The 27,023-nt window shown below is 49.7% G+C and overlaps 1 protein-coding gene across 1 annotated transcript in view; it reads left to right on the forward strand.

Annotated features, from left to right (window-relative positions):
• The window catches only part of TTC28 (tetratricopeptide repeat domain 28), a 152,783-nt gene that overhangs the window by 101,235 nt on the left and 24,525 nt on the right, over window positions 1-27,023 (forward strand). The window contains exons 7-13 of the mRNA XM_026036701.1: window positions 9,418-9,925; window positions 16,522-17,863; window positions 18,448-18,971; window positions 20,149-20,258; window positions 20,335-20,464; window positions 20,833-21,051; window positions 22,880-23,045. Coding sequence (XP_025892486.1) covers window positions 9,418-9,925; window positions 16,522-17,863; window positions 18,448-18,971; window positions 20,149-20,258; window positions 20,335-20,464; window positions 20,833-21,051; window positions 22,880-23,045 — 2,999 coding nt within the window. The remainder of the gene's footprint in view (window positions 1-9,417; window positions 9,926-16,521; window positions 17,864-18,447; window positions 18,972-20,148; window positions 20,259-20,334; window positions 20,465-20,832; window positions 21,052-22,879; window positions 23,046-27,023) is intronic.

Here is a 27,023-nt window from a genome sequence, read left to right on the forward strand (position 1 = left end):
CTTTCCAAATCCCATGTCATTTTACAAACAACAGTATGGTTGATTAGACCGCTAACCACTCGAGCAGAAGACTGCCCCAATCTCTGCTCTCCGAAGAGGTGAGGGACCAAGCCCAGTTCATAGCAACTTGATGGAAAATTATGCACAGAAAAGAGAAACTGTGGTAGACATCCTTGCACTTTTGTGGATTTGATAGTTGGAAAATAGTTTGATAGTTGGAAAAAGGGTCACTTTTCCTTTGAAAATTGTTATATGATTTGGCCCTTGCATGAAGCCTCTCAGAGCCGTCTTGTTGATTTGAGGCCAGTTTTGATGTTTTCATTATTAATGGGAAAGAAAGCAGCCTGATTGGGACTAGACTGCTGCAAGTCACTTGTTACCGAGAGCAATCTATGGATTTAGCCCTCGGTGTTGCATGAATGGGCATGTTCCAGATGTGCAACTGCCTGAAGCTTCCCACTGAGCACCCGAAATAATAAAGGGCCTAGGAGAATTTCCAGGGGGAAGAAATTTCCAGGGGCCTGAAGGCTGAATGGAAGTGGAAGGGAACCCGAGGTGTCCCAGGAGGCTCATTCCTGTTCTGAGAGTCTGTGTGGCTCGGGTGGTTGTATTGTACTTGCCTGTCTCCAGTGGCCACGTGGTCTTGCCTGTGTCTGCTTTGGARTAGAGTGCTGTCTCCTCCAAGATGCTGCAGCTGCTGCTTTCACAGATTCTCAAGAAAATGTTTGTATATTTGGGTCCAAAATTTCCAGAGTCACTGCTGATTCTTCACTAGACCTTGAGGGTGACCTGATTCATGGAACCGAAACCACAGAGCAGTCACTTGGCAGGAGGACCTAGCTGAGCAGAGCAGCCTAGCACAGGTGTGAGCGAGCAGTGCCGCTCTGCCAGGTGAGATGTGGGCACCTAAGTTCTCCAGACTTCTTAACAGGACAGCAGCTCTATCCTACCCTTGGTACTCGAAGCTGCCCTTGAAGTCCCAATTCTTCAGGCCCTATGGTTTTGGCCTGGTGAAACTTGTGAGAGATTTGACTTTGTCTGCAGAGCGATTGTGTGTTTTCCTGGCCATTTTTTTTCCATCATTATTCAGTTCACTAAAGCCTGATCTTTGTCTGGCACAGATGTTTGGCTCTGTTGTTCTGTGTACAAAATTACAAGCCTTTTCTTTCCCAATTCTTATTGTTCCAATATATCCTTCTCTGGTCTCTGAGAAGCCTCCAATTAATCACTGGAACATCTGACCTGTGGTGTAGGTATGAGTTCCAGGCTTCACGCCCTCATTAAAGGGATCAGTATTCGCCTCTGCCTTCTTGATTTCAGCTTTTTGTTGCATGCGGATGGCAGTCTCACTTCATTAGGGATCCAGCATTGAGCTCCCACGTACACTTAATCCTTGCTCATCCTTTGAGGAAGTCATTTTCAGTCTAACTCAAATTCTTCGCTGCAACAAGGAAAACTTGAGTATCAGCTATTAGGAAGACACCATAGGAGTTCAACTGAAGGCTCTGGATCTTTCAGGGTGCTGGTGTTTCATTAAATCTTAAAGAATGAAAAGCCTCATGCAGGCCCATGAAATTCAGACTTGTTGGAATTGAGAAATGAGAGGAAACCTGAGCAGTACAGGAAATCTGGACATGCTTAAAAGCAATATGCTTTGTGTGGACTTGTGATTCAGAAGGGAAATACAATACTTCCTGCGGATCTTTAAACGTCCCTGCTTGACCTCCACAATGCATGGGTTTTAATTGGTGGAAATACGGTCTCCTCGGTTTGCTTACCCCTCACAATATCCGCACAACCCAGCACTTCACAGAATCTCAGAATGGTTGAGGTTGGCAGAGACTTCCAGAGATCATCTAGTCCAGCCCCCTGCTCCAGCAGGGACACCCAGAGCACGGGGCTCCCGGTCACATCCAGGCGGCAACTTCTCTGGGTTCTCCGAGATCCCAGACTTCTTGTGCTTGCTTGTTCTTCCAGGACCCACTTCCTCCAGAGCACATATCACTTCAGCGTCACCATCTCGGTGAAGCTTGTGACTTTCCTAACATCATCACCAAAAATGTGGATTCAACCATCCACTCTAAAATGGCTGCATACAGGTGTCTTTTAGACTTATGTCCAGAAAGCTTCCAGATTTTGGCTGCTTGGGGAGCAGGTACATGAGCAGGTACAGTGATGCTYGGGTTTTGTGCTGTACTCTGCTCTGTAGTGCTCCTGACTTATGTGTTCTGTGTGACTTCTTTGCTTGTGGGAATCGGTGCTCAGGGACCCCCAGCTCTTCCCTGAGCTCTGGCATTGGACTGTGCACGCGCCTGCAGCAAGTGGCCTCTTGGGTGGGAATGACAGAGTTTGTGTTCTGAGAAGTGGCATCGCTGCGGGCTGGCTGCCCTTCTGCTGCCCGCTGAAGTGCTCACTTGCTCAAGGATATTTTCAGCCCTGCTAACAGAGCGACTCGCTTTTGGTTTTACAGCTTTTGTAGGCACACCTGAACACTTGGCCTCTAATTAATGAGGGAGGAGATCAAGTAAATAGGTTGGTTATTTTTGCTGCTGTTTCTGTTTGTTTTCCTGCTGGGCCAGTGCTGCTTTGATCTCCAAATGAGCAGCTGAAACTCAGTGTTTCCTCTGTAGCCTTTGGTTTCAGGAAAAGGACAGGCCGTGGATTACCTTGCAGTCAGACCGTGACATTCTTCAGATTTGCCTGGACTCGTGTAACTCCTTGTTTGATTCTTTTGCCATGAAGCAGGCCGAAGGATCATTAGTGCTGTGAAGTATCATCATGCTGTGGTGTAATTAAACAGAGACAGGGCTGGAAATGTCACCACTGTTCACAGCAGCCTCAGGGATGAGCAGCCAGTCCTCTGCATGTGCAGAACTGTGGATTTAATCCGTTAATCCAGAGGGGACCGGAGCTGCCTCTTCCCGCTGTGTTTTTGACATTGTTCTAATGTGTCGCTAACTCCTGGTAACAGGCTATTCCTTTTATCCAGCAGTGGCTACGATGTTCCTTCCGACATTAGGAGACTCGGGCTGTTGCTTCATGGCTCTCCCTTCTTTGGGCTTTGCTTTCAATGCTGGTGCTTCCTGAGCTGCAGGTTGTAGAGCAGTTCATGAGCACCTTCCAGGTGACTCCGGGTGAATTGCTTGATCTCGCTAGTTCTCTCTGTGGCAAGACTGAAGCTCTGTGCTCTGCGCAGGGATGTGTGGAGGTAAAAGCGGTGAAGAGAGAGCAGAGCTGTGCAGGTACCAGATAGCGCTGCGGTTGCTGCATGAGAGGGTCTGCGCGTTGAGATGCTCTTCGGGTGGGCTCGCTCCTTGTGCGGGCACAGCTCTGCTGCAGGATGCCTGCTAGAGAGCTCCTGTCCATACTGCACGTGTGCAGCGGGTCGTGTCTCCGCGTTGCTCTGAGCTGGCGGCCGCACGGGGCTGCTCTGTGGCTGGCTGCAAGGGCAGGTTGCCGTGGGGGCCCACACAGGGCTGGTGGCAGCAGGTTCTGCTTGTCTGAGAGCTGCCATCCCGGCTGGAGGTGGCGGATGCCTCTGTTTGGAGCCGCCGTCATGGGAAGGGTGAGGAGGGCCGTGGGGTCCCAGGTCAGGTACCCCCAGGTGTCAACCGGGGGTGCCGCTCCTTCTCCAGCGCGTGCTGCGGCGCTTCCCCGGCGCCCATCAGGGATGAAATACGGATTCCTGCGGAGCGAGAACCGCTAGAAATGTAAGTTGCTCTTGAAAAGACAGACCTTCCACGGAGAGATAAATTGGATTTGACAGGGATATTGATTCCACTGCATTTTTTCTGGAAATAATTACCTTAAAGCAGCACTGTTCCTTCTTTCTGTATGCAGATAATACCCAGGAGGGGAATCCTACCTTCTGTATCCTCTCCTTGTCTCAAAAGCATGCCTTGTGAGGGGAAAGCTGCTTGTAGTGCTGCCACAGAAGGCGGTTTTGAGTGATGCCCACATCTGCTGTACTTGGGTGTAAAATTTGCATTAGTACATAAATCAATAGATCTCTAAGGCTGATTGTGAAGTAATGGTGGGTTCTGTGTAAATGATGAATGGGCCCCATAGAAGTGAACCAGAAGTGAACCGGGAAACCTTTTTGTTCACGGAAGAGCATATATGATGAGAGTACATGATGAAGTATGCAGGTTCTTCATCCTGGTGACTCTGTTGTGAGTATCAGTGTCACGGATATAGGCAATGGGTCTTTTGGGATGTGATTCCAAGAGTCTCAGCAATATCTGTGACCTATGSTGGCTTTTGCCTGAATTAGGTCAATTCACAGTCTTTTCTTGAAGTAACTGCATTCCCGGTATCTCTTCTGGCATGTGTTTCAGTCCTCTACCTCAGGACCAAGCCTGTCTTAGCAGGAACAATAGGAACAGGAGCCATGGAGAATGGCTGCGACTTTGTGTCCCTGCAGGCTGGCATTAACTGCGAGCAGAGGGCACAATGTATTTGCATGCCTGTGCTTGTAAACTCAGAGGATTGTTCAAATTCATCAGTTTGGAAAGCCTAAAGGTCTGATAATTCTTAGTGAGGACCCCAGGCTGCAGCGCAGCGGCCGTGCTGAGCCCAAGGGCGGCCACACTCGGCTGCTCGGCCGACAGCTCCGCGAGGCTGCGGCTGCCGCTGTGTTGGGCGCTGCAGTTCAGACGCCTCCTCCACACCAGTGCTCCCCACTGGGGCTGTAAGAGCTGCATCTCTGGCTGATCTCTCGTTGGTGATTGCATGGGGGAACTGAGGCAGCCTTGCACGTGTGTTTCTGCCTTTCCTGCATCAGGATGCAGACTGTTGTACAGTGTCTTCATTCAAGATATTCAATTCATCTCAATTATGTTACATAAACTATTTTGACTGATTACACAATTATTCTGTGGCTTAGGTGAAATATCTGACGAAAACTTCTCCCAGCTACCAGGTCACTATTGGTTGTCATTTTGTGGTGTGGATCTGTTTAACATCAGTCTCATCTGGAAAACCCAAGCAGGTTCATGCTCCCAGGTAGAAGAGAGCAATTAGAAACGTTATTCAAATCTCCCTCCCTTCAGGTGTGTGGCAGCAGAACCTGCTTTCTATTAGAGAAATGATACAATTGTAGAGGTAAGCAACTTCTGTAAAAATTGTCTTTGTCAGATATATAAAATATTAATTTTGTCTGTTTCTTGATGCAAAACCCTTCTGCCATGAAGCTCTGGTCTCCCATCACCCTGCTACCCGGCGAGGGTTCTTACTGGTGCAGCTGGAGTCGGTAGCTCACGCACATGGGTAGTGCTGGCCCCTTGCTCCCAGGGCAAGGTGGTGATGCCCATGCCAGTGCAGGTGGGAATACCTCTCTCCTGTTAGTCCGCGTGTCACCACTTAGAGTTCCTAGTTGACAGTGCTATAGGGAGGATTATGTTAAGCACACAGTGATGAATTAATCTTCCCGAGTCTATTACCACCCCCTGAAGTGAGCCATTCGTAGGCCCTAGCAGATCTAATCATCATTTTTTTCCCCCCCAGACGTCTTTGATATTGAACTCCTCAGCCTTTCCACTAATCAGTCCTAAAAGTGCATAGAGAGCCCTGATGTTATCTTGCTGGAGAGGAGATGGTTCAGGCAACCAGCCCATAGGGAGCTGAAGTGCTCTGTTCATGCATACTCCAGAGTGATGGAGAAGAGGCTCTTGGAGAGCACTCAGGATCAGCTAATACTTCAGACAGCTGCAGAATAAAACACAATGGAAACACTAATGAGAAAGCGCCAGTGAAGGCTAGAGGTGGCCTTTCTGCATTTGTTGGGTTGTCTGCATGACCATCAGCCATGCCTCTGGAAACAGTTGCACCTTTCCTATCAAGATGGAGTGTTTTTCATCACCCTTTTATCTATTTCCTATTTCTCTTTTGGTCTCCTCCTGCATGCTAGTTTGGATGGTCAAGCTCTAGACATTCAGCAACATGAGCCAAGTCTTCTCTCGTGCTCTCAGGCTGTCTGCCAGGCTCGTAGTGTTCATTCTAGCTCTTCGTCTTGTGCTGGAAATGCTGTTGGGCAAAGGGATTATGTGAATCCTGCAAATACATACAAATTTTACTTCATGTGATCTGCTTCCCAGTCTAGGAGCCCTAAAGATTTCTTATGCATTATGAACAGACTCTGTATCTGACAGGTCTCTTGTGCAGAGAATCTGAGGTCTTTTGCTTTCTTTGCTTGCCTCTCTTCCTTAGGCATAGTCTATTAGATTATCAGAGTCTCTGTCTACCTGTGTCTTTGCCTTTGGTCATCTGCTTCACTAGTTTGCACACAAGAATGTCCAGAGTTTTTCCCTGTAATAACTCAAGAGAACAGTTGTTGCTGCATCTAACTCCCATTTTTCTAGGAAGGCATTTCCATCCTCTTTCTTGTGGCCCATCTTCTAAAGCAGCAAAGGCTGCTGTACCAGTTCTGTTTAAGGTTGTGTTGCACTGGCTTTTATTTTTACTGGAATGTCTTCCCTACCTGTCCTGCACAATAATGAATATGTCGCTTGCCAGAGGGATTAGGAGAGCTCAGCTGCACCTTGAGGTCCTGCTGGCCTCATGCACTGCCCCAACCTGGCTTGTGCAAGGTGCCTGCATGCTTCCCCCTTCCCTTTTTCTCCTTGTGATGTTGAAGATGTGCACAGTATTGAGTCACGYACAGCTTTGTGAAAACTCACGCCCCATAGCTCGTCATGTTGGTTTTGTTGCAGCCTTATCAGAGGCTCCCTCAGAGCCACTTCTCAGTGAGAGCCTTTCCTCACCAGTAGCAACTGAACCGGTGCATGAGCTGCTGGAGGGAGGCATGGCCTTGGGCTGGTCCCGCGGGGCAGCTGGTGCTGCCTGCAGAGCCCAGCACCTGGTCGCTGGTGGCATCTGGGACCACTGGGGTGTTGGGAGCCGCTGCAGYTCCCACTTTCCTGCAGCCGGGAGCTGCTGCCCCTCCGGCTACTCTCGGCAGCTCCTGAGGAGCTGCTGCCTGCGCGGCCTGGCCGTGTGCGGCTGGTGAGCGCCAGGTCCTGGAAGAAGCTGAAGCCTCCTTGCAGCAGGAGGAGCTACGGGAGTTGGAAACAGGGCAACACGGTTTGGGGAGTTAAGTAGAGCACTGGGCCCCTGGTTTTCTGAACCGAGCACCTGCCTGGAGACAAGCTGCTCCCTTGCTCTTGCAAGTTCATCTACAACAGCCAGTGAAAAAAATAGCAATATCTTAAATTCTGTTAGTTCTCAACATTAATTAAGCTGCCTGAAGGGATACCTCTGGGAAAACAAATGCAGCTTGGCTATTTATGGAGCTGGCTGAGGTAGTGCTTCTATATCTCATGATCTGTAAATTGTATTTAATAGCTAATCTGTCACCACAGGTTCTTGTATGAGAAAAGCTGCTTTCCCTATTAATCTGTTAATTTGTATCAGCACAACATGATGCAGATCCTCGGTCTGGCAGCACTACTCTATTAATGCTGCTGATCACTAAAATAATTTATCACCTGTGCAGTCTGCCTCTTGCTCTGATCCATAGATCTTCTTGCCTTAGCCTTACCTCTACAGTTGTGATAGGATTTTAGTAAAAACAGTCTTAATGAAGGCGTCTCTTGCTGCAACTTCTGCAAGTCTTTGAAGGCTAATTTTCCTAATGGAGCCATGGYGGTGTGAGCCTGATACGTTTGGGGTGGTATCTTTGGCAGCAGGACTGTGCTGTAGTGTCTGCGGTGCCGTAGCACCTGTCCTGGAGGTGGCTGCTGGCTGACCTGAGCATTTGCTGTTGCGCCTAGGGGTGCTGGATCCAGGGCAAGGAAATATGCTTGCTCCTCAAGCAAAAAGCAGCAGCGTCTGACTTACTGGAGGGAAATCCAAGCTGCAGTAACAGGACAGCAGCAGCAAAATAAAGCAGAGAAATGTTGGAGCAGCCAAAGAGACCCTACCTCCTTGCATCCTGCTGTGTGCTAAGTGGCTTTTCCCCTGCTCTCAGGACATAGTGCAAACGTCTTTCTGGTGGGAAATAGGAAGTGTGAACAGTCCATCACAAAAGACTTCCTAGGAAGAGCCCTAAGCTGTAGATCTGCTCCCTGAACAGCAATGCCAGCCTAAGGCATCCCAGCCTACTGGAAGTGCATGGCCTGGACAGGAGAGGGGTGATGCTGCCTCTTTGTTGGTAGCATGGAGTTAGGCCATCTTGGAGCAGTGTCCAAGATGATGTCTAAGTGTGAGATGCTGCATCACCATCCCAAGTGGAAGAGTGAAGCAGGTCTTTACTGAGCTCTGATGCTGGGGTGAGACTGATCTCCGTGAAGTTACTCCTGGTGCTGTCTGGAGGCTTGGAGAAGATGGTTTGTGGAAGTGGGTCACAGGTGTGGCTGGTAGTGAAGGAAATGCCTCTGCCAGGACCTCCTCTGCAGGAGGATTATTGGGGTCAGGGCTCAGAGCAAGCAGCTGGGCAGAGGCACATGCAGCTCTACACTGAGCTCTGGGCCCCGTGCTCTGCCTTCTCCAGGTGGAAAAGGAGCCAGTGTCCTTGCACATGCAGTGGGCCAAGGAATCTGACTCTCTAATTATTTGTCCTGTTAAATACAGTTGTTTTTACATGGCAAGAGCTCAAGATTTCAAATAGGTGTTTGTATTTGCTCAGGATCTCTCCAGGGGAGGGGACTGTGGCTTCTTGAAGTTCTTTGCTGCAGTGCCGAGGTTGTTTGGGGCTTGGTAACGAATGGTTTTGTGCTGCAAGGACTTGGATGCTGCACAGCAATAATCGTGCTCTTGGTAGGTCAGTGTGGCCAGGCAAAAGCGCGTGGAGGTGTGGCTGGGCGCACAGCGACCAGCTCACGTTGCAGGGAGGCAAGAGCAGCACCTTGGTCTCCAGACTGCGGGTGCTYGGCCAACACGGTGCACAGAGGTCGCTGCGCTGACGTGAGCTCAGGGTGGGACAAGGCACACGCTCCTTGGTGATGGTTTCTGCAGCGGAGTGTCGTTGCTTGTCTGCCCTCTCCAGAGCTGCTCTACACAGGACTTCTGCTTGCTTTAATAAGACTGAGCGTGGGTGTTGGGGTGTGTGTGAGAGGTACTGTGAGTGATGACTGCTGTGGGGGCGGTGCCCTCGGGCTCATCCGTCCCTGCGTCTCCTGGCATTCCGGCAGTTCCCGGCAGCCACAGCCCCTTCCTCCTGTCCGGTACCCACACGCTGCATGCCCTGGAGGGAGGCAATGCCCATGTGCTCCTAGTCTGGTGCTCCCAAGCCAACCCCATCCCTACTGCCATAACCTGGGCTGCCCAAGGAGAGGGGGAAACTGGAGCAAGAAGGTCTCCCTGCTGGTAGCTGCAGCCTCTGCAGAGAGGCCTTTGGTGACTGATTTCTGGGGCTGGGCTGGGTCCATCTGACTGTTTCCATGAGGACTTGTACTTACCTTTTCTCTCTCACCCCTGCAGGCAGCGTCCTCAGCACTGAGCAGTTTGGGCCATGTGTACACAGCCATTGGAGATTACCCAAACGCGCTGGCTAGCCACAAGCAGTGCGTCCTCCTCGCAAAGCAGTCCAAAGATGAACTCTCTGAGGCTCGGGAGCTGGGCAACATGGGGGCAGTGTACATTGCAATGGGGGATTTTGAAAATGCCGTGCAATGCCATGAACAGCATCTTAAGATCGCCAAGGAGCTGGGGAACAAGCGTGAGGAAGCCCGAGCCTACAGCAACCTAGGCAGTGCTTACCACTACCGGAGGAACTTCGACAAAGCCATGTCCTACCACAACTATGTGCTGGAGTTGGCCCAGGAGCTGGCTGAGAAGGCCATTGAGATGCGAGCTTATGCTGGTCTGGGCCATGCAGCTAGATGTATGCAGGACCTGGAGAGGGCTAAGCAGTACCATGAAGAGCAGCTGCACATTGCTGAGAGCCTGCAGGACCGAGCTGCTGAAGGCAGAGCCTCCTCCAATCTAGGTAAGGCCCTGATGTGGAGCACAGCTTGTCAGCCAGAGAATGCAGTGATTATCGGAGCTGCTGCCAGGATCCCGGAGGGTCGCTGTGTGCTGGCTTCGTAGATACCCAGCTTGGCCAGTCTGTCTTCATAAAATAAACAGGTGCTTGAGAGATTGCATGCTCATGTTATGCATCGCCTTTCTAAGCAGGTTAGTAATTCCGTATGTATTGGGACACACATGATCATTGCTGAAGGGTAACGAGAAGGTAGAGCTGTGCGGATGTCAGAAGAAAATATAAGAAGTTTTGCACTAGGAAAGGAGCGGCATTGTTTATTACTGGGCAGCTTGTCTGGATTCTTGTCAACAGGGCACATCAATATGTTGCTGCCTTGAAACTTAGGAATTACATGGTTCAAATTCTAACTAAGTTTGCTTTCAGAGTGTATTTATTAGAATAATAGAAAAAAAGTATTCCTAGACTCTAAGGAGAAGTCCTGACATCCTGCTGACAGGCTGGAAGTTAGTGCTGGTACCAGAGAGATGTCCTTTCTGTCTGGTGGTGCCGGGTGTGGAGGAGACGGGGGAGCGTTGGCTGGGCCGGGGGTGCTGGACCGGCATGCTGGACTGGCATGGCCACGCGGGCTGCTGGCAGCTGGATCTGCGCTCCTGCAGGCTGCCCTGGCTGTAAATCAGTTTCTGTTCCTGCCTGGCAGTTGGTGCTTAGTTCATTTGTAGATGCTAATTGTACTCTGATGTTAKCAGCAGCAGGTAATTGAAATAGGCTTGATGAATGACTTAATTTCTTTTAATTGCTGAGTCTTGGAGAGCTGAATGAAGAAGATAAGGTGAGCTGAAGAAAACAAAACAATCGTGGCTTTATAATGAGTGTTTCCAGTTTCCTTGTCCCTTATGCAAATTATGGCAGTGTGGGGCAGGAGAGGTTGGAGGTGAGAGCGTCGTAGGGTGGTGAGCGCTGGAGGGCTGCGCGCAGGTGGCGTGGGACGGCCCCGCACCCCGAGAGGCAACAGCCTCTCGGTCCCTGGTGCTCGTGCAGGGGCTGCAGCAGAGCGCAGCAACGGGCGCCCCTAACAGAGTGCTGCTTGCATCGCGGGTGCGCCTCGGAGGAGTGGGAATGTGGGCTCCCCGTGGGAGCAGGGATGGGGGAAGGTCCTGGGCCATGCTTGGGAGCGCTCTGGCTTTCCAGTGCGGACTGCGGGAGGGCTCCTCTTGCTCCGAGATGGCTCTTGGCGGGTGCGTTGGCCGTGCTTGCTGCTCAGAGGCCGGGGCGGGCGGCACTGGGAGGCTATCGCGCTCGTCACAGCCCTCCTGTGAGCGGCCTCCCCGCCTCTTCGCTGGAGCACACGCGGCTGCACGGAGGGTCTCCCCACTCCAGAGCACGTCCAGACCCCCGGGCTGTGWCCCGGCAGCCAGGAGCTCTCCTTCTTCTCCATTTGTTCCCTGCTCCGGCATCTGAGCAGTCCTGCCCTGTCTCCTGTGTTGTCTCCTTCAGGTGATTCACCTGCATTTTTAATTCTCTCAACATTTTGCTGGCTCAGAACCAGTGAGCTAAGTTGAGACTAAGTTGAGTTCATCATGATCCAATCGTGACTCTTGCAGCAACTTGAAATTTAATGACACTTTCACCATGTGATTCCTGGAATTTTTTGTGTAAAGCTGGAAAGAGTTTTGGTACAGCAGAGAATGGATCTTTTGTATTGTATTTAAGCCAAAATATAACCTTAAGTTGGTATGCTGAGTCAGCTGCTCTGCACTTTGTGTTGGAATAGTTTTTCTAGCTTCTGAGTGCAGAGCTCACGTTTCAGCTGCTATTTGGCTGCATTTTTATGCCCTCTCTGTCAAAGTTAAGTTACGCTGGGAAAAGAGAACATGCAGTTCTTGTTGAGAAAAGTCTATTCCTGTTGTTTAAAATGCATCCCATACCAATTAAAAAATCAAATCTTAATTGTCTCTTTCATCTCGTCCACATGCAAAACAAAACCTCATCAAAATAACCATGCTGACAGGCAAAAAAAAAAAAAAAAAAAAAAAAATCTAAATGTGTGATGTGTGTTTCCAAGCCAGAATGTTAGAGTTGGCCTCTTTGCTGAAACAACAGAAATTTTCTGTTTGCATTTCACTGATTTAGATGGAAAGCTCTCTTAAGTGTATTATCTAATGCTGAGAAAGACAGACACAGCATATAACATAGCCCAGCTGCTGTAGTGCTCTGCGGGGAGATGTAATATGCTCTGTGACTCAGTAAGCAGAAGGTAATGGACTGAGGGCAAGTCGCAAGTTATCAAGCCCTTCACAACAAGGAGAGCTGGAGTTTAACCAGATGTTGCAGGCTGTCAACCTTTGCAGAGCGTATGGCGCTTCCCAATCCCTGGCTCCAGCAGAGCCGCCTCTTCCCCTCGGGCTCCATGGCGTCCCGCTCGCGATGCGCCAGGGCGCCCGCGCTGCCGCCCGACGTGCCAGGCTGCTCCCTTGGAGCCCGGACGCGGCGTCGAGGCACTTCCCCCGTGCGTCTCGGCGCGCTCGGAAGCCTTGCAGGTTGCAGCGCCGCGTCGCCGTCCTGCTGCACTGCGCGGGTGCCGGCTGCTCGCCCAGCTGCCCGGGTAGAGCACTGTCCTTGCCCTGGCACCTGGTCATAGCCGTCGGAATGGCCCGCGCTGCTGTTTGGAAGTGACGCTCATTTCCGGGTCCTCCCTGCCTTGTGACTGGCACAGATGAGCGGCAGCTCTAGCAGCTGGTGCAAGAGCAGCCCGGGGCAAGGGGAGCACAGCTTTGCTCCTGTGCCACTCTCCTGGCTTTGTCCTGGCTGTTTTCTGCTTAATATTTTAAATATTTGTTCTTTGTTTTTCTCCATTCTTGGTAGCTGAGAGGCTGACTGCAACATTCAGAGCTGTGAAAATGTCGTTTCCCCTCCATGTGTGAGCCTCATTCTGTCTGTCAGGAACATGCACAGAGAGGATGTGTTTGCTGGGTGACGATATTGGGGTCTGCGTGAGAGCCTGTCCCCTGCCTGGGCTGTTCTTCGTAGTCCCTCTGGCTGTACAGGGTCTCTGCCAGCTTTTTGTTTTGTTTTCCTTTTTGCTCCAAGAGCAACCTTGATTTCTCAGACAGAGTTCTGGGAATGTGCCTGACCAGGCTTGTGCGTGACACTTCTTGCTTGTCGCAGTGAAATGGAGGCTCTTGGGGTGCTCGAGCGGGGCCAGCTGGGGCGTCCTGCCTCCGAAGTGACCTGGGATGATGAGGATTTTTCCTCTGCCGTCCAGCCAGCTGGAAGTGTTTGCCCAGTTAAGAGTAGTATCCCCAAATGCTGCCTGAGATGTGGTCCAGGCGAGGTGAGGGGGCTGAAATGGAGAAATAGGATGTTGAACTTTGTAGCTGGGAAAAGGATGCCCATCACAGGGGACCCAGAGGAGTCCGAGTTATCCAGGAGCATGGGAAAGGAGTCTCCTGGGGCGCTGGACCAGCGCTGCTATCCTGCATGCCGTATTATAACACCAGTACCACAGCTTGCAACTAACCAAGTTCCAGCAACCTTTTCTAAGGTACCTGCTCCTCTGTGCTTGTTCTAGAACACACGAATTAACAGGTCCTTCTGTTCTTGTTTCTAGATGGTGATGCTCTACCATCATCTACTAGTAGGAATTCTTGTTATTAATGTAACAGTGCATGTTTTGCATTTTAGTGTTGAATTCCATCACTCTGTTCTTTCTTCTCTTGCTCATAGGGTTGGTCCTGTCCTTCCTGCGTAACGCCCCAACCCTCCTCTGCTGGTTGTGCTTCCTGGCCTCTCTCACCAGCAGATCTCAGTGCAGCAGGCACTTCATTGTGCCAAAGCTGCCAGTAAAGAGGTGAAGTTTGTCCTGATCTCAGCCTTCTCACTCTTCGTTCATAATTTCCCATGTGAGGCAACATCAGATACTTTCCTAAGTGATGGTAAATTTAATTACCATGTTTTTCATGTCCAGGAACCACTGTGTCTCATCTAAAATGGGCTTGTCTAAGCAGACAGAAAAAACATGTTTACTTTTAGCCTGTTTTCTGTTCTCGTCATCCCCTTTACTGTTGCTGCCAGTGGGGCTGCTTTCCCACAACTGATCCTGCAAAGCAGCCGTGGCAGAGAAGGTTTACGTGTCTTGTCTCTGTGGAGGATCTATCCATTTAGCAAGAACTGATTAGGGACTGTCCTTTCCACCTGCATTGCAGTTGGTTCCTTGCAGAAGTCGGCACATCCCTCTTGWTAGTCCACTCTGCAGCACCCTCATCTTGCTGAGCCTGGAGCATCCGCATTCCTGCGTGGAAGAGGCAGTGTTGAAAATCCCCACCGTGTCCTTGGCAGCTTCCAGCACACTTGGATCTCTGCACAAAAGATCATGTCACCAATGGAGCCAATTTCCATCCCTGCTGCCATCCCTGAGGGAAGCATTAGTACATCCACCGGAGGGCCGGTGGCTGAGGATGATCAACCAGAGCCTCCAGGCCACGGCAGAGCTGGGACAGGAGCTGGCCCGGAGCTAGGGAAGGGCCCGGGGAACCAGTCCCCTGTGCTGGGAACTGTAGCTTGGTTGCGATTTGCAGTGCAGGGAAAGAGGAAAGAATTGGCATCAGCAGCCAAGTGTCCATTATTTCAGTCCTTTTTCATTCTGCTCATGTTTTCCAAATTGCCTTGTCCCAAAGCATCGTGGTGGCAGGAAAGCAAGTAGAGTTTCCAAATAACTCACTTTGATAGAAATACAGATAATGTAGCCGGAGTGTTCATGCTTGCGTAATGGAATTTGGGTTTTCAACCCTACATGAATTTAAAAAATGAATCTGCGAGGTCCAAATTGCTTCAGGGAAGCAAATTTCAGCCATCGTGTTCCAACCGTACTTGGAGAGCCATCTGTTTTCACATTTTTGCTCATGAACACAGAACAAGAGGGGCTGAAGTCTGTGCCTGTCGCAGCTCACTGTGGCTACTGGTGCCTGGGGAGGGCAGCCAGCTCCACCTCTTCTCCTTGTGCTGCTTGTGGAGTGAGAATGTATGGAAATTGTTTTCTTTTAGGGGCAGTGAAGAACCTGAAGTTATCTTCAGGAAATAGTGCTGTGTGGTGCCCCGTTAGTGCTCAAGTCACAGCATTGACTGTGTGTGGGAGTTCAGGGCTGTGCTGCAAGCAGATGTTTTTAGTGATGTGCTCAGCCAGATGCATCTCCCATCACCTGCTCCCTGTCTGTCCTGATCTGCTGCAGCTGTATGAGAGCGTTTTGTGCGGACTATGAGTTCTGCCACATTTGGGCTTTGATCACTGCTGTGATTCAGTCTGTTTTCTCATTTTTGTCAGCCCAGTGGGAAAGATACTTGCCTTTTGAGACACCTCAGTCTAGTTTATTTTAATTACTGCTTTCACTTCTTCCAGCATAGTGAGTATGGCTAGGTCTCCAAAGATCCAGGTATTTCTGAGCTTCATACAGACCTCTACATTGGCAGAGGTCTATGACTGGGGCCACAGCACCTCAGATATATTACTGATATCCAGGATCCTCAGCTGTGCTGTGGGATTTGGAAGAAGGGCTCTTTTCTTCCCCTTTCTGGAACACTTCCCTAGGGACCACTCTTGCCTAGTCTGAATTGTCAATAGATAAAGACCTTGGGAGTGAATGTTAGATGTTTTTCTTTAGGTTTTATTAATAGAGCTGGAGAATGGAGACTATGGTCCCAAATAAAAGAATTCGGAGTCCGGAGCCATGGCTGGCCTCTTCCCTGCACGCTGTAGGTGAAAAATGTAGTAGTATGTGCACGGAAGTTGAGAGATACCATGTGTCTCCATATGCTGGCATTCAGTTTGAAGTGGTGTTCAGGAAACAAGCAGATGTGAATAGTACGAGGAGCAAAATGGAGAAAGCACAAACTATTGTAAAGCAGTTAGGCAAATTGATGGCTGACCTTCATCGTGAGTCCTGTGTGCAGTAATGATCAACTGTCTCCAGTTACTGCAGGCTTAGAGGTTGTGGAGAGCTCAGCTATGAATAAATCCTCCTTTAAGAGGTTGACTGTGTTAGGATTGTTGCCACGAGAAAACTCTAGTAATGGAGAATATGTCAAAAAGGATAACAAAAGACTGCATCATGTACAGAAATCAGATTCAGAGCTGCTGTTCCCATATCTCATAACAGGAGCATGGAGATTTCAGTGAAATCAAAAGATAAATGTGTTTCTGCACGGTGTGCTTGCTGTTTGAATGCAAAGTCCTAGAGTCACCAGCTATCACTGAAGAGAAAAACAGCGTAATTCAAAAAGATTTGTGTAAGATGGAAAGATCGAACTCTCTGGTGACTGTGGTGAACATGTATTTCAGGCGTAATATAAAACCTTGCCTGCACTTTGTGTGTTTGGAGCTGGGAGCCCCTTCGTTTAGAAATACTGTTCTGCATGAGTGGTGCCAGTGATCTGCGGGGAGCTGTGGGGAGCGGGTGGGGGTGTCCAGTGTTGAGAGTACGGAGAAAGGGTCGGAGCATGCATGCCAAGGACTGGGGTGCAGGGAAGTCCTAGCGTGGCCAGGGGTTATGGAAGGCTTGTGTGGAGGAAGGCTTTAGTTGAACTGGTTTTTTGCTTTTCTCCTCCAGGAATCATCCACCAGATGAAAGGCGACTATGACACTGCGCTGAGGCTGCATAAAACACATCTGTCCATTGCTCAGGAGCTAAGTGATTACGCTGCCCAGGGCAGGGCCTATGGCAACATGGGCAATGCCTACAACGCTCTGGGCATGTATGACCAGGCAGTGAAGTACCATCGGCAGGAGCTGCAGATTTCTATGGAAGTGAATGACCGGGCCTCTCAGGCATCCACGCATGGGAACTTGGCAGTTGCCTATCAAGCACTAGGTGCTCATGACCGTGCTCTGCAGCACTACCAAAATCACCTCAATATCGCCCGAGAGCTGCGAGACATCCAGAGCGAAGCACGGGCCCTCAGCAACTTGGGCAACTTCCACTGCTCTCGAGGCGAATTTGTGCAGGCTGCCCCTTACTACGAGCAGTACCTGCGCTTGTCCCAGGAGCTGCAGGACATGGAAGGGGAGGGAAAGGTTTGCCATAACCTTGGCTATGCCCATTACTGCCTTGGGAACTATGAAGAAGCTGTAAAGTACTATGAGCAGGATCTTGCCTTAGCAAAGGATCTTCATGACAAGCTGAGCCAAGCCAAAGCATATTGCAACCTTGGTTTGGCCTTCAAAGCCTTGATGGACTTCAGCAAAGCAGAGGAGTGTCAGAAGTATCTACTCTCACTGGCTCAGGCTCTGAACAATTCCCAGGCTAAATTTCGAGCTCTGGGAAACTTGGGGGATATTTTTGTCTGTAAGAAAGATGTAAATGGTGCAATAAAATTTTATGAACAACAGTTGAGCTTAGCCCATCATGTTAAAGACAGGAGACTGGAAGCCAGTGCCTATGCAGCCTTGGGCTGTGCATACAGGATGATACAGAAGTGTGACAAGGCTTTAGGCTACCATACACAAGAACTAGAGGTGTACCAGGAGCTGGGGGAAATGCCGGGGGAATGCAGAGCACATGGCCACCTTGCTGCAGTGTATATGTCGCTTGGAAAGTACACCATGGCTTTCAAGTGCTACGAAGAACAGTTGGAGCTTGGGCAGAAGCTGAAGGACCCTAGCATAGAAGCCCAAGTCTACGGTAACATGGGCATTACCAAGATGAACATGAACGTCATGGAGGAAGCTATTGGCTACTTTGAACAGCAGCTGGCCATGCTGCAGCAGCTCAGTGGAAACGAATCTGTGTTGGACCGAGGCCGAGCCTACGGGAATCTGGGAGACTGTTACGAAGCTCTGGGAGACTTTGAGGAAGCTATAAAGTATTATGAACAGTACCTGTCTGTGGCTCAAAGTCTGAACCGTACGCAAGATCAGGCAAAGGCATACCGGGGCCTGGGCAATGGACACAGGTAACGAGTGCATGAGGCAGGAGCACTTGAAGGAAGGGAGCATGTGGATGCGCACAAAGGTGCACAGGGATGGGGTGGAGTGGGAGGTGTGGGTTGTAGGGATGAAGCATGTATATGGAAAGGGGAACTCGAGCAGCTCGGGGGGGCTGCACAGATGCGTGGTAGAGATTGGGCCAAGCAGAGGAGGGCAGACTCATCTATGTCATTAATCACCAGAGTGGGACAAGTTGGTGCCTAGTATAAGGACAGGAGAATGCACCATGCTGTTGATGGGATGCCCTAGTGTGACGATTTGACACCTGCATAGAGATATAAAACTGAACAGCAGATGCTGGCAAGTGACCTGGTCTGTGCTACTGTCTCAAGTAGGGAAGCTGACATGGTTCTGTCCTTTCAGCAGGGAATTTGTAAGGTAGCAGAGGAAGGATGCAGATTCAAAGGTGCTGGGGATGAGTCCTTGGGGGAACATTTGTCTGTACCTGAAAGATTGGAGCTGATGGTGGAGATGAAGTCTCTGGAGGAAGTGTCAAAATATTTTGTTTCAAGGAGGGAGTGATAAGTGCTGCTGTTTTCTTTCCCTGTAGGGCTATGGGGAGCTTGCAGCAGGCTCTGGTGTGCTTTGAGAAGCGACTTGTGGTGGCACATGAACTGGGGGAGGCCTTTAACAAAGCGCAGGCCTATGGGGAGCTGGGCAGCCTGCACAGCCAGCTGGGCAACTACGAGCAAGCCATTTCATGCCTGGAGCGGCAGCTGAACATCGCGCGGGAGATGAAGGACCGAGCTCTGGAGAGCGACGCTGCCTGTGGCCTCGGTGGCGTCTACCAGCAGATGGGAGAGTATGACACAGCTCTGCAGTACCACCAGCTGGACCTGCAGATTGCAGAGGAGACCAACAACCCCACGTGCCAGGGCCGGGCCTACGGGAACCTGGGTCTGACCTATGAGTCCCTGGGCACATATGAGAGAGCAGTTGTCTATCAGGAACAACATCTCAGCATTGCTGCGCAGATGAACGACCTTGTAGCCAAAACTGTGTCTTACAGCAGCTTGGGAAGGACTCACCATGCCTTGCAAAACTACTCTCAGGCTGTCATGTATCTGCAAGAAGGTAGGAGGCTGAATTCCCTGTTTCATATGATAGATACAGGGGAATAGGTGGGACAATAGGTGACATAGGCACAGTCCTGAGCATCTGGAAGCCATCTGCCCGCTGCTGAGCACCTACCCAGGACCAACCCTCGGCCACTGCTGCAGCTGGAGTTCAGCATGAAGCAGCATCTGCTCAAAGCGGCGGCTCTCTGATGGGGATGGGCAATGTAGCTTCAGTATATGAAACTGGAAGCTGCAAGATTAATTACGTCAGTTAGTCAGGATTTCCTCAAACTGACCTTGGCAGGATTCCAGCATGCTTAGGAAGCTCAATTAAGTTGGAGGGGCAGAAATGAAGCACAGCTCCTTCTGCAATGCGATGTTAGATCCTTGAAAGCAATCTGTGGATGTTGACTGCTGCCTGACTTTGCAGGCATGGCCAGGGCCTCCCTTTCCGCACCGGTGTAAGACCCGCAGGGATTAGGAGGCCTGCAGGGTGGGAGCTCTGGCGCCTGGTGGGATGGAGGACAACACAGAGGAAACTGCAGGAGGTGAAGTGAGACCCTGGGTAGCTCACGCCAGCACCTGGCCCTCTGCTCTGGCACAGTAAATAGACTGTGCAGGGGCTGCCAGGGCAGCTGGGGAGAAACAAGAAAAAATCATGTGGCAAGAGGTCCAAGAGGTCCTTTTTCTCACAGCTTTTGTAGCTTAGTGTGATTTTGACTGAAGGGCATTTAAGATGTGAAAGCAAAGCTTCCCGGCTGGGCCTTGTGTTTGAGGGGACTGCCTCTTAACCTGCCTTGGAGCAGGACTAGATCCATGCTCCCACATTCCCAGTGCTGTCTTGCCTCTGTAGGCCCCTGTGATGTTGATAGGATTCATGTGTTGGAGGACACAGAATCACAGAATAGTTGAGGTTGGCAGGGACCTCTTGAGATCTAGTCCAGCAGGGGCACCTGGTCGCAGGCACGCAAGTTTTCCAGAGAAGGAGACTCCACAACCTCTCTGGGCAGCCCCTGCCAGCGTCCCGGCGTACCGCGTCGCGGCGACTATAGCTGCCTTGGACCAAGGCCCTAGAGGCCCTCGAGGCTGCCCTGTGGTCTGGTGCCCAGCCAGGCCAAGGCAGAAGTGCCCTCGCGCTGGTGCAGAAGCCACAATATTTCCTTTGGCTCTCATTTGCTCTGATTCCTTTTCAGGACTGAGGCTGGCAGAGCAGTTGGGTCGCAGAGAAGACGAAGCCAAAATCCGCCATGGCCTGGGCCTCTCCCTCTGGGCGAGTGGGAACCTGGAGGAGTCCCAGCACCAGGTAGGCTGTGGTGCGGCCGGTGCTGCGTGCCAGGTCTGTAATGCTAAGCGTCACCACGGCTCTTTCCTCCTCCCAGCTTTACCGGGCCTCGGCACTGTTCGAAACGATCCGACACGAGGTGCAGCTGAGCACAGACTACAAGCTGTCGCTCTTCGACCTGCAGACATCCTCCTACCAGGCCCTGCAGCGGGTGCTCGTCAGCCTTGGTAAGCAATGCCACAGGACACAGACTTTGAGATGCAGAGGTTGATGCAGCTCATGGTACACCCTTAACTCCCTGCCAGCCCTGGGCGGGATTTTTTTTATCAAAATGGGAATAGGGATCTCCTGCTTTGGACTACAGGGATTTTTTGCTTCCTTTTCCATTGATCTTCCTTTCTGTGAGTGAATTTCCTATTGATCATGTGAGTGCTTGCAGCCCAGGTGACGTATGGGATAGTCTTCCAGTGCAGGGAATGCTGTTTCCAGAAATAAGCATAGTTACCCTGCTTTAGTATGGGTTGGGATAAGAGCTGCAGACCACATGGGGGCTGAGAGCGAGCCTTGTCTGCTGAAGTGCAGTTCTTTCTTCCAGGTCACCACGATGAAGCCTTGGCTGTGGCCGAGAGAGGACGAACGAGGGCCTTTGCTGATCTGCTTGTGGAACGCCAGACAGGACAGCAGGACTCTGATCCCTATTCTCCAGTGACCATTGACCAGGTCCTGGAGACTGTGAACAGCCAGAGGGGACTTGTTCTCTACTACTCGCTGGCTGCAGGTTATCTCTACAGCTGGCTGCTGGCTCCTGGGGCAGGTGAGGTCTTTTCTAAGGTCTGGGAGAGTCTGTGAGCAAGCTGTACAAAGGGGAATCCTGTAGCTAGGAATAAATCTGGGACCAGAACAAACGTGGGAGGGATTCCTTTGGGTTGAATATGTCCTGTTCCTTGGAGTTGGAGCCTTGCACTGTGGTATAGCCTGGAAGTATTCAGATAGAAGTGCAGAAGTTACCTGGAGATGGAAATGTTCCAGGTGTTTAATATTTCTATCTTTCAACTGCCACTCTGTGCATTTCCCACAGGGCAGTGCAGAGCAGTAATGAGATTTCAAGTATGCTCTCTCTGTGAGAATCTTCTATGCATAAGAATCCCTACCTTAATTACATTTCTGTTCAAAAGCTTTTGACATTTATTCACTGAAGTGGATTCCAGAGAACAGAAGGGCATCCCCACATCCTGATATGCCATTGAACTGTCTGATCCTCTGAATTCTCCCTGAGTGGATGTGGAAACACTTATCACAAAGGAGCAAGGAGGATTAATTTGAAGAGGATTGCTTTTTGCAGGCAGATGTTGTTCATTTTCTAATAAAGTGATGACTGTAAATTCTTATGAGTTCTTTCTGGATATAATTTAATAATTGTAACACTTTGCGGTGACAAAGCTAAAGAGATAAAAAGCTCTAATTTAGATTGCATCAAAAATACTTTGAGAAGGGAAGCAAGATTCATAAATGCCTGGTTTCATATGGGATGAGTCACTGGAAGATGTGAGGTTTTTGGGGTGTTTTTCAATATTGCATATATAAAGATAAGACGGTATCACCATGCCATACATCCAGGCATTAAATGGCTCTTTAGTCTACAGTTTGCACTATGAAATGCTAGGAGTTCTGTAGTTTTGAGGTCAAATTCCTTGAAGTAAAATTAAATTGATGAGAAATAAATGATATGCCACCTGACTTCATAAACAGCTTTCTTGATTTCTTCTCCGTTTCCTTGATGCAGATGGAGAGAGTAGCTTCAATGGTAGCCTAGGATCTTCCTTATCCCCCAAGACAGTTCCTTCAGAGCCTGTTAGCTGGGGTACAATTCACTGTAATAGCTGATCTTGCTGCAAAATGAGTTTCTTTATTCTTTATTCCCCCGCTCTTGTTAATAGCTTTAATAATTTATGTAGTCAATGCAAGCAGGGCATCTAGAGCAGCCTTGTAGATCACAAGCAGTGGTCCTGTAGGACTAATTGTATCAGGAGGGATATGTCAGTCTTGAGTGGAGGAAGGTTTTACCTGCAGTAATAGTTGAATTCTTGCCAGAATAGCAGCCACCCTTTATCTGGTTTGCCTGTTGTGAAATGCTAACTTTTAATATTTTAATATGCATTAATCTACCCTTTTCTTTCTTTGTATGTAATGCATTTTTGTGCATATGGGTAAAATGAAATCTTTGTGTGACGTGAGGAGGTTCTGCTGCAGTAATAACATTTTTGTTCAACATCTGAACCTTGTGCAATTTAAATGATCAGAGAATATTTATAAAAATTTTTTCATGTGCAGCTATAGAAATTTGTGTTACCATGGTAGATGCTTGTAAGAAACATCTGCATTATAATTTATATAAACCTGCTGCAATAGCAAGTGCCTTCCCAGTGTCTCATAAAAGTAGTGCTCAGCCTTTGTACCTTTGGGCCATCATCTGCAAAGTACAAAAACAGACTTTAAAGGCTGGGCCATGGTACAGAAGGCTGTGAAGCCCCTCGGGGTCACGGTGCTTTGTCCCCGTGTGCCAGGGATGCCGCGTGTGGGGCCTGTACCCCTTGGCATCCCCGTTCGCAGAGGCTGTAACCCCGTGCTCCGGTGCCTTGCAGGAATCCTCAAGTTTCACGAGTGCTACCTGGGCGACGGGCTGGTGGAGAGCGCGGGGGACTTCCCGGAGGGCAGCAGCACAGCGCTGCAGACGGCGACAAGCTCGGCGCTGGAGCTCTACATCTCCAGCGTGCGGGAGGCGCTGGGCGTGGAGTCCTACTACACCCGGTAAGGGACCCGTGCTTCACGTGGACATGAGCCGGCGGTAGCGAAGTTGGAAAGCACGAGGCAGAGGAGGGCACATTTTCTATTCGGTGACAACAAAATTGCTTTATTTTTGTATCCATGGCTATTTTTTTCTGACAATCATATGTGCATGTGCAAACAAGGCTTGAACCCATAGACTGGGTAATGTACCCAGAGATTGGAAAATGAGACCAATTTTGTATATATGGACAGATGCTTATATATACTAGTGTAATTAATTCTCCTTCAAAGGTTTAGTCGTAAGGCACTGCAAATACCATGGGGTTTTCCTCCCCCGCTTCACCCCCTCCAAATACTCCCGCATGGCTAAAGCTGAGTAAACAATTCACAGAAAATTAATCCATCCAGTGAATTTCCACAAACAGGTAGGAGATTTACTCCAATTCATTATTCAGATGGGTCCCATGATTATCTTTTTTTAATCCTGTATGTTTATCATGAACAGCCAAATTTAGGCCTTGCTCGTGGTTTTGATCTGTTGTGGTATTTGTTTCAATTTACTGATTGGTTGAATACTTGCATTCTTCCTATGCTGGTATTTGCAAATTGTACCTTTTCTCTAAATGTTTCATTCTGGAAAACAGAGCAGAGATGTCCCCATCCTTGTACATTCTTTGTGCATGAATCGCACAATGCAAAGGATATGGTGCAATTTAGCTTGTTAAAATTACTGCATAGTCATGAATTGCTGTATTTGAGCGAGTTAGTAACACACTGGTGGTTTGCAGGTCTAATTTACTACTAATGTGCGGGAGACTATAGATATGTATTGGCTGAGGTGTTAACCACTCCCAAAAGTGATGTGAATGGAGGCACTGGCTTTTTAAGTTTATCATGTTTTAGTCTTTTTTAAGATATTTTGTATTTAGCTCTTTTTCCTACAACCCTAAGATTTGTGAGCAGTTTGTTCTTGAGTCCCGGAGGCTGTGGATGTTGAGGACATCCTCGTCCAGCCATGATGCAGAAGCACCCAGTGCACCCTGCACGTCCTCAGTGCATCCTCATCACTTGGCTCTGTCCTCCTCAGCTACGCACAGCCTCCCAAGGGGCATTGGGAGCTGTGCACAGGAACAYGCAATGATTTTGGCCAAGGAAGAGGAGATGGTGGCATTGATCACAGGATTGATTTGTGCTCAGGGTTCCTGGGCAGTGGTGGAGTGGCTGCAGCTCCGCTAATAAATCCCTGTTCATCCTCTGCGGTAGCTGCTCGGTCTGACAGGATTAGAATTTTTCATTGGGTTGAAATAAGAGCATGAGCCTCGTCCTGCAGTACCCGTAAGATGTTTTGGCCAAGTGGAACATTATCAAGTTTCCCAGTTTTCTCCAGGACTTGCTCCTGTTTCTTAAAGAGAAATTAATTCCCTCCTTGGGGTCAGAGGAAACATGACACTTGGTTATATTATGTCCCCAGCACTGGCGAGTAATGAAATTGGTTTCAGGCAGCTCTGAGAAGGCTGTGGGTACTCATGCCCGCCAGGAAGGTGACCTTTTTCCTGCCTGGAACCTCAGGCTGCTGGAAGGAAGCTGGAAACCATCAGAGATGCTGGGCTTGGGACCAGGAGATGGCTTTCCTTGTTTCCAGTGATTCTAAAGTGAGTTAAAGACTGTCGGTCTGTGATGGGATGCGAACATGTCCTGAAAGGTTTGCAAGGCGAGACAAAGTCAAGTTGTGGTGACACGTGCACCTTTCTTTAGGAACTAGAGATAAGCTACACCTAGTGCGTACCTGTTCCACAGCAGAGAAAAGGGCCAGACTTGTGAAGGCTGCCAGGAGATGCATGTGTGAGGGCACCGTGTGTGTGTGGACTATGTTTTTATGCGATCTCTGCCTGGAATGAATATCCCAGTGCCGGTCTGTGTTTGCAGACCACCTCCTGACCCGGGCACAGGGGCAGGACCAGGCACCTCGTGCACGTCTGGGAGGAGCCTGCGCGGGACGCCACAACATGGGACGGACTCATGTCCTTCCTGCCCCTGCCCYGGGTCCTGCTCGGCAGGGGGGCAGCCATGTCAGCTACCAGGGGAGCACAGGCTGCTCCTGTCCACCTCTTGGTGGACATCTGCCCTCGAAAGCCAGACTACCACTAACAAAATGATTTGTGGATTCCTGGATTCCTACTTGTTAACAGTAGCATTACTAACTTAATCTTGTAAGAGCTAGACAAGCAGTACAGTCCAAGTGGCTTCATGCAGTCACAGACTGAAGAAAGATCAAAGTCTTGGAGGTGCTGGTTCAGAGCACTAGAACCCAGCCGGTGTAATCCATGGCATTTCACAAGCAGATTGGTGGCCATACTTGGCCAGATTGCAAAGGAGGAGGAAAGTAAACCATGCCCCAAGAGAGGACACGCAAAGTAAACACTGTTTGAGTCACCGAGGCACGAGAGAGAGGTTAACTGCTACAAGAGAGGAGAGAGGAGATCTGGGTTGAGATGGACTGTGTGTATCTAGGAGGAAAATGATCTGAGCCATTTTCTCTGCTCCAGTGCGCTGGTCTGCAAAGAAGGAGGTCATGTCAGAGCAATCGCTGTGGCTTACGGAGCTCTGCGGCTAGGATGTAGTGGAAGACTTGGAATCAGGATTTAATTCCTGTCCTGAAGGTTTTGCTCCACTTGGGTAGCTGCACAGGGATTTACCCAATTAATTGTAGTGCATGAACATATCTGCAACTGTAACTCCAATTATCTGTAAGTAATAATGCAAGATACAGAACAACTGGAAAAAATCCACAATTCTAATCTGAAAAGTGATGGTGAAGATGGTGCTTGAGTCTCTCCCCTGAATTGTTTTGTCTGTGTCTGACTTTGGTCTCTGGACCATCCTTCGAAAGGTCACTGAGCATCCGGTATTGCCACGGTGGAGGGAAGCTGTAGCCCTCCTGGGGAGGAGGATTCAGGGATGCAGCAGGTCTCGCTAAAACAAACCTCATGTGCTTGAGTCTCCTCCCAGCCTCAGTGTTCCTGGGTTCAGCAGAGGAGTTACAATGGTACCTTCAGCCCGCCCACGTGTGTGCACATGGACCATAAGCTCTCAGTTCTTTGTGGAGCTGTAGAGTTCCCCCTCCTGACGAGAGAGGAAAAAAGGCTGAATTGGTTCCATCTGCCCTTTTCTTATGGCTACAGGGTTGCGTGTTTACATCTCTCTCTGGATGTTGAATCTCACCCTCAAGATAGAGATATACCCAGCTGAAATCTGCAGTTCTCTGTGTAGCCGATTTACAGATAGTCTTTTCTGTTCACCATTTGTCATCACAGATTTTGTTTGTGGCATAGACAGTCCTTCAAACCTGAAGCTCTGGGATGAGTTTTCCACTTCCTATGATGTCAGCTTCCTCTTCAGTTTGTGGTAATGGTAGTGGTATGTTCCCGGTTAAAGAGTCAGGGCTTAGTGCTTGTCTGTGAGATTGCTGGGCTGACCTGGTATCTTCACAGGCAAAGCTCTTTACCACTTCAAAACTGTGTGCAGAGAATTGAAAAAAGTCTTGTTCACGCCATATGGATGAATGTCGTGTTCTGCTTTGAAGCTCTGGCACTGTGTGTCACCAGCATTGCCATCCTCCACCATACTCGAGCTCCCAAGGCCCCAGGAGAAGCTGCACTGTGCAACCCAGGAGCTGTTCTCAGCTCCTCCAGCAAAGCACAGAGGAAGTTAGGAATGTGAGCACAAATGTGAGGGCTCCTGCTTGGCTCCCCAGGTCTTGGCTTGCTCGTGTGCCTTTGTGCTGGCACTTAGGTGTCCTTGCTCCCTGTAAAGGTGCATCATGATTGTAGGTGCTGCTGCCCCCTTCAAGCTGGCGCCTCCTCCCATGCCTGCTGCTGGGAAGAGGAGTGTTGCCGTGGCCACCTTCATCAGGATTTTGCTGGCATTAAGAGGCATTACATTTTCGGCGGCAGCCTTTGCTCTGTTCTGGAAACAGTTCCTTTCAGCTGGGCTAATTCA

This window comes from Nothoprocta perdicaria, unplaced genomic scaffold (genome assembly GCF_003342845.1).
Source record: "Nothoprocta perdicaria isolate Ctin4 unplaced genomic scaffold, notPer1 scaffold_185, whole genome shotgun sequence".
Classification (NCBI taxonomy): Eukaryota; Metazoa; Chordata; class Aves; order Tinamiformes; family Tinamidae; genus Nothoprocta; species Nothoprocta perdicaria.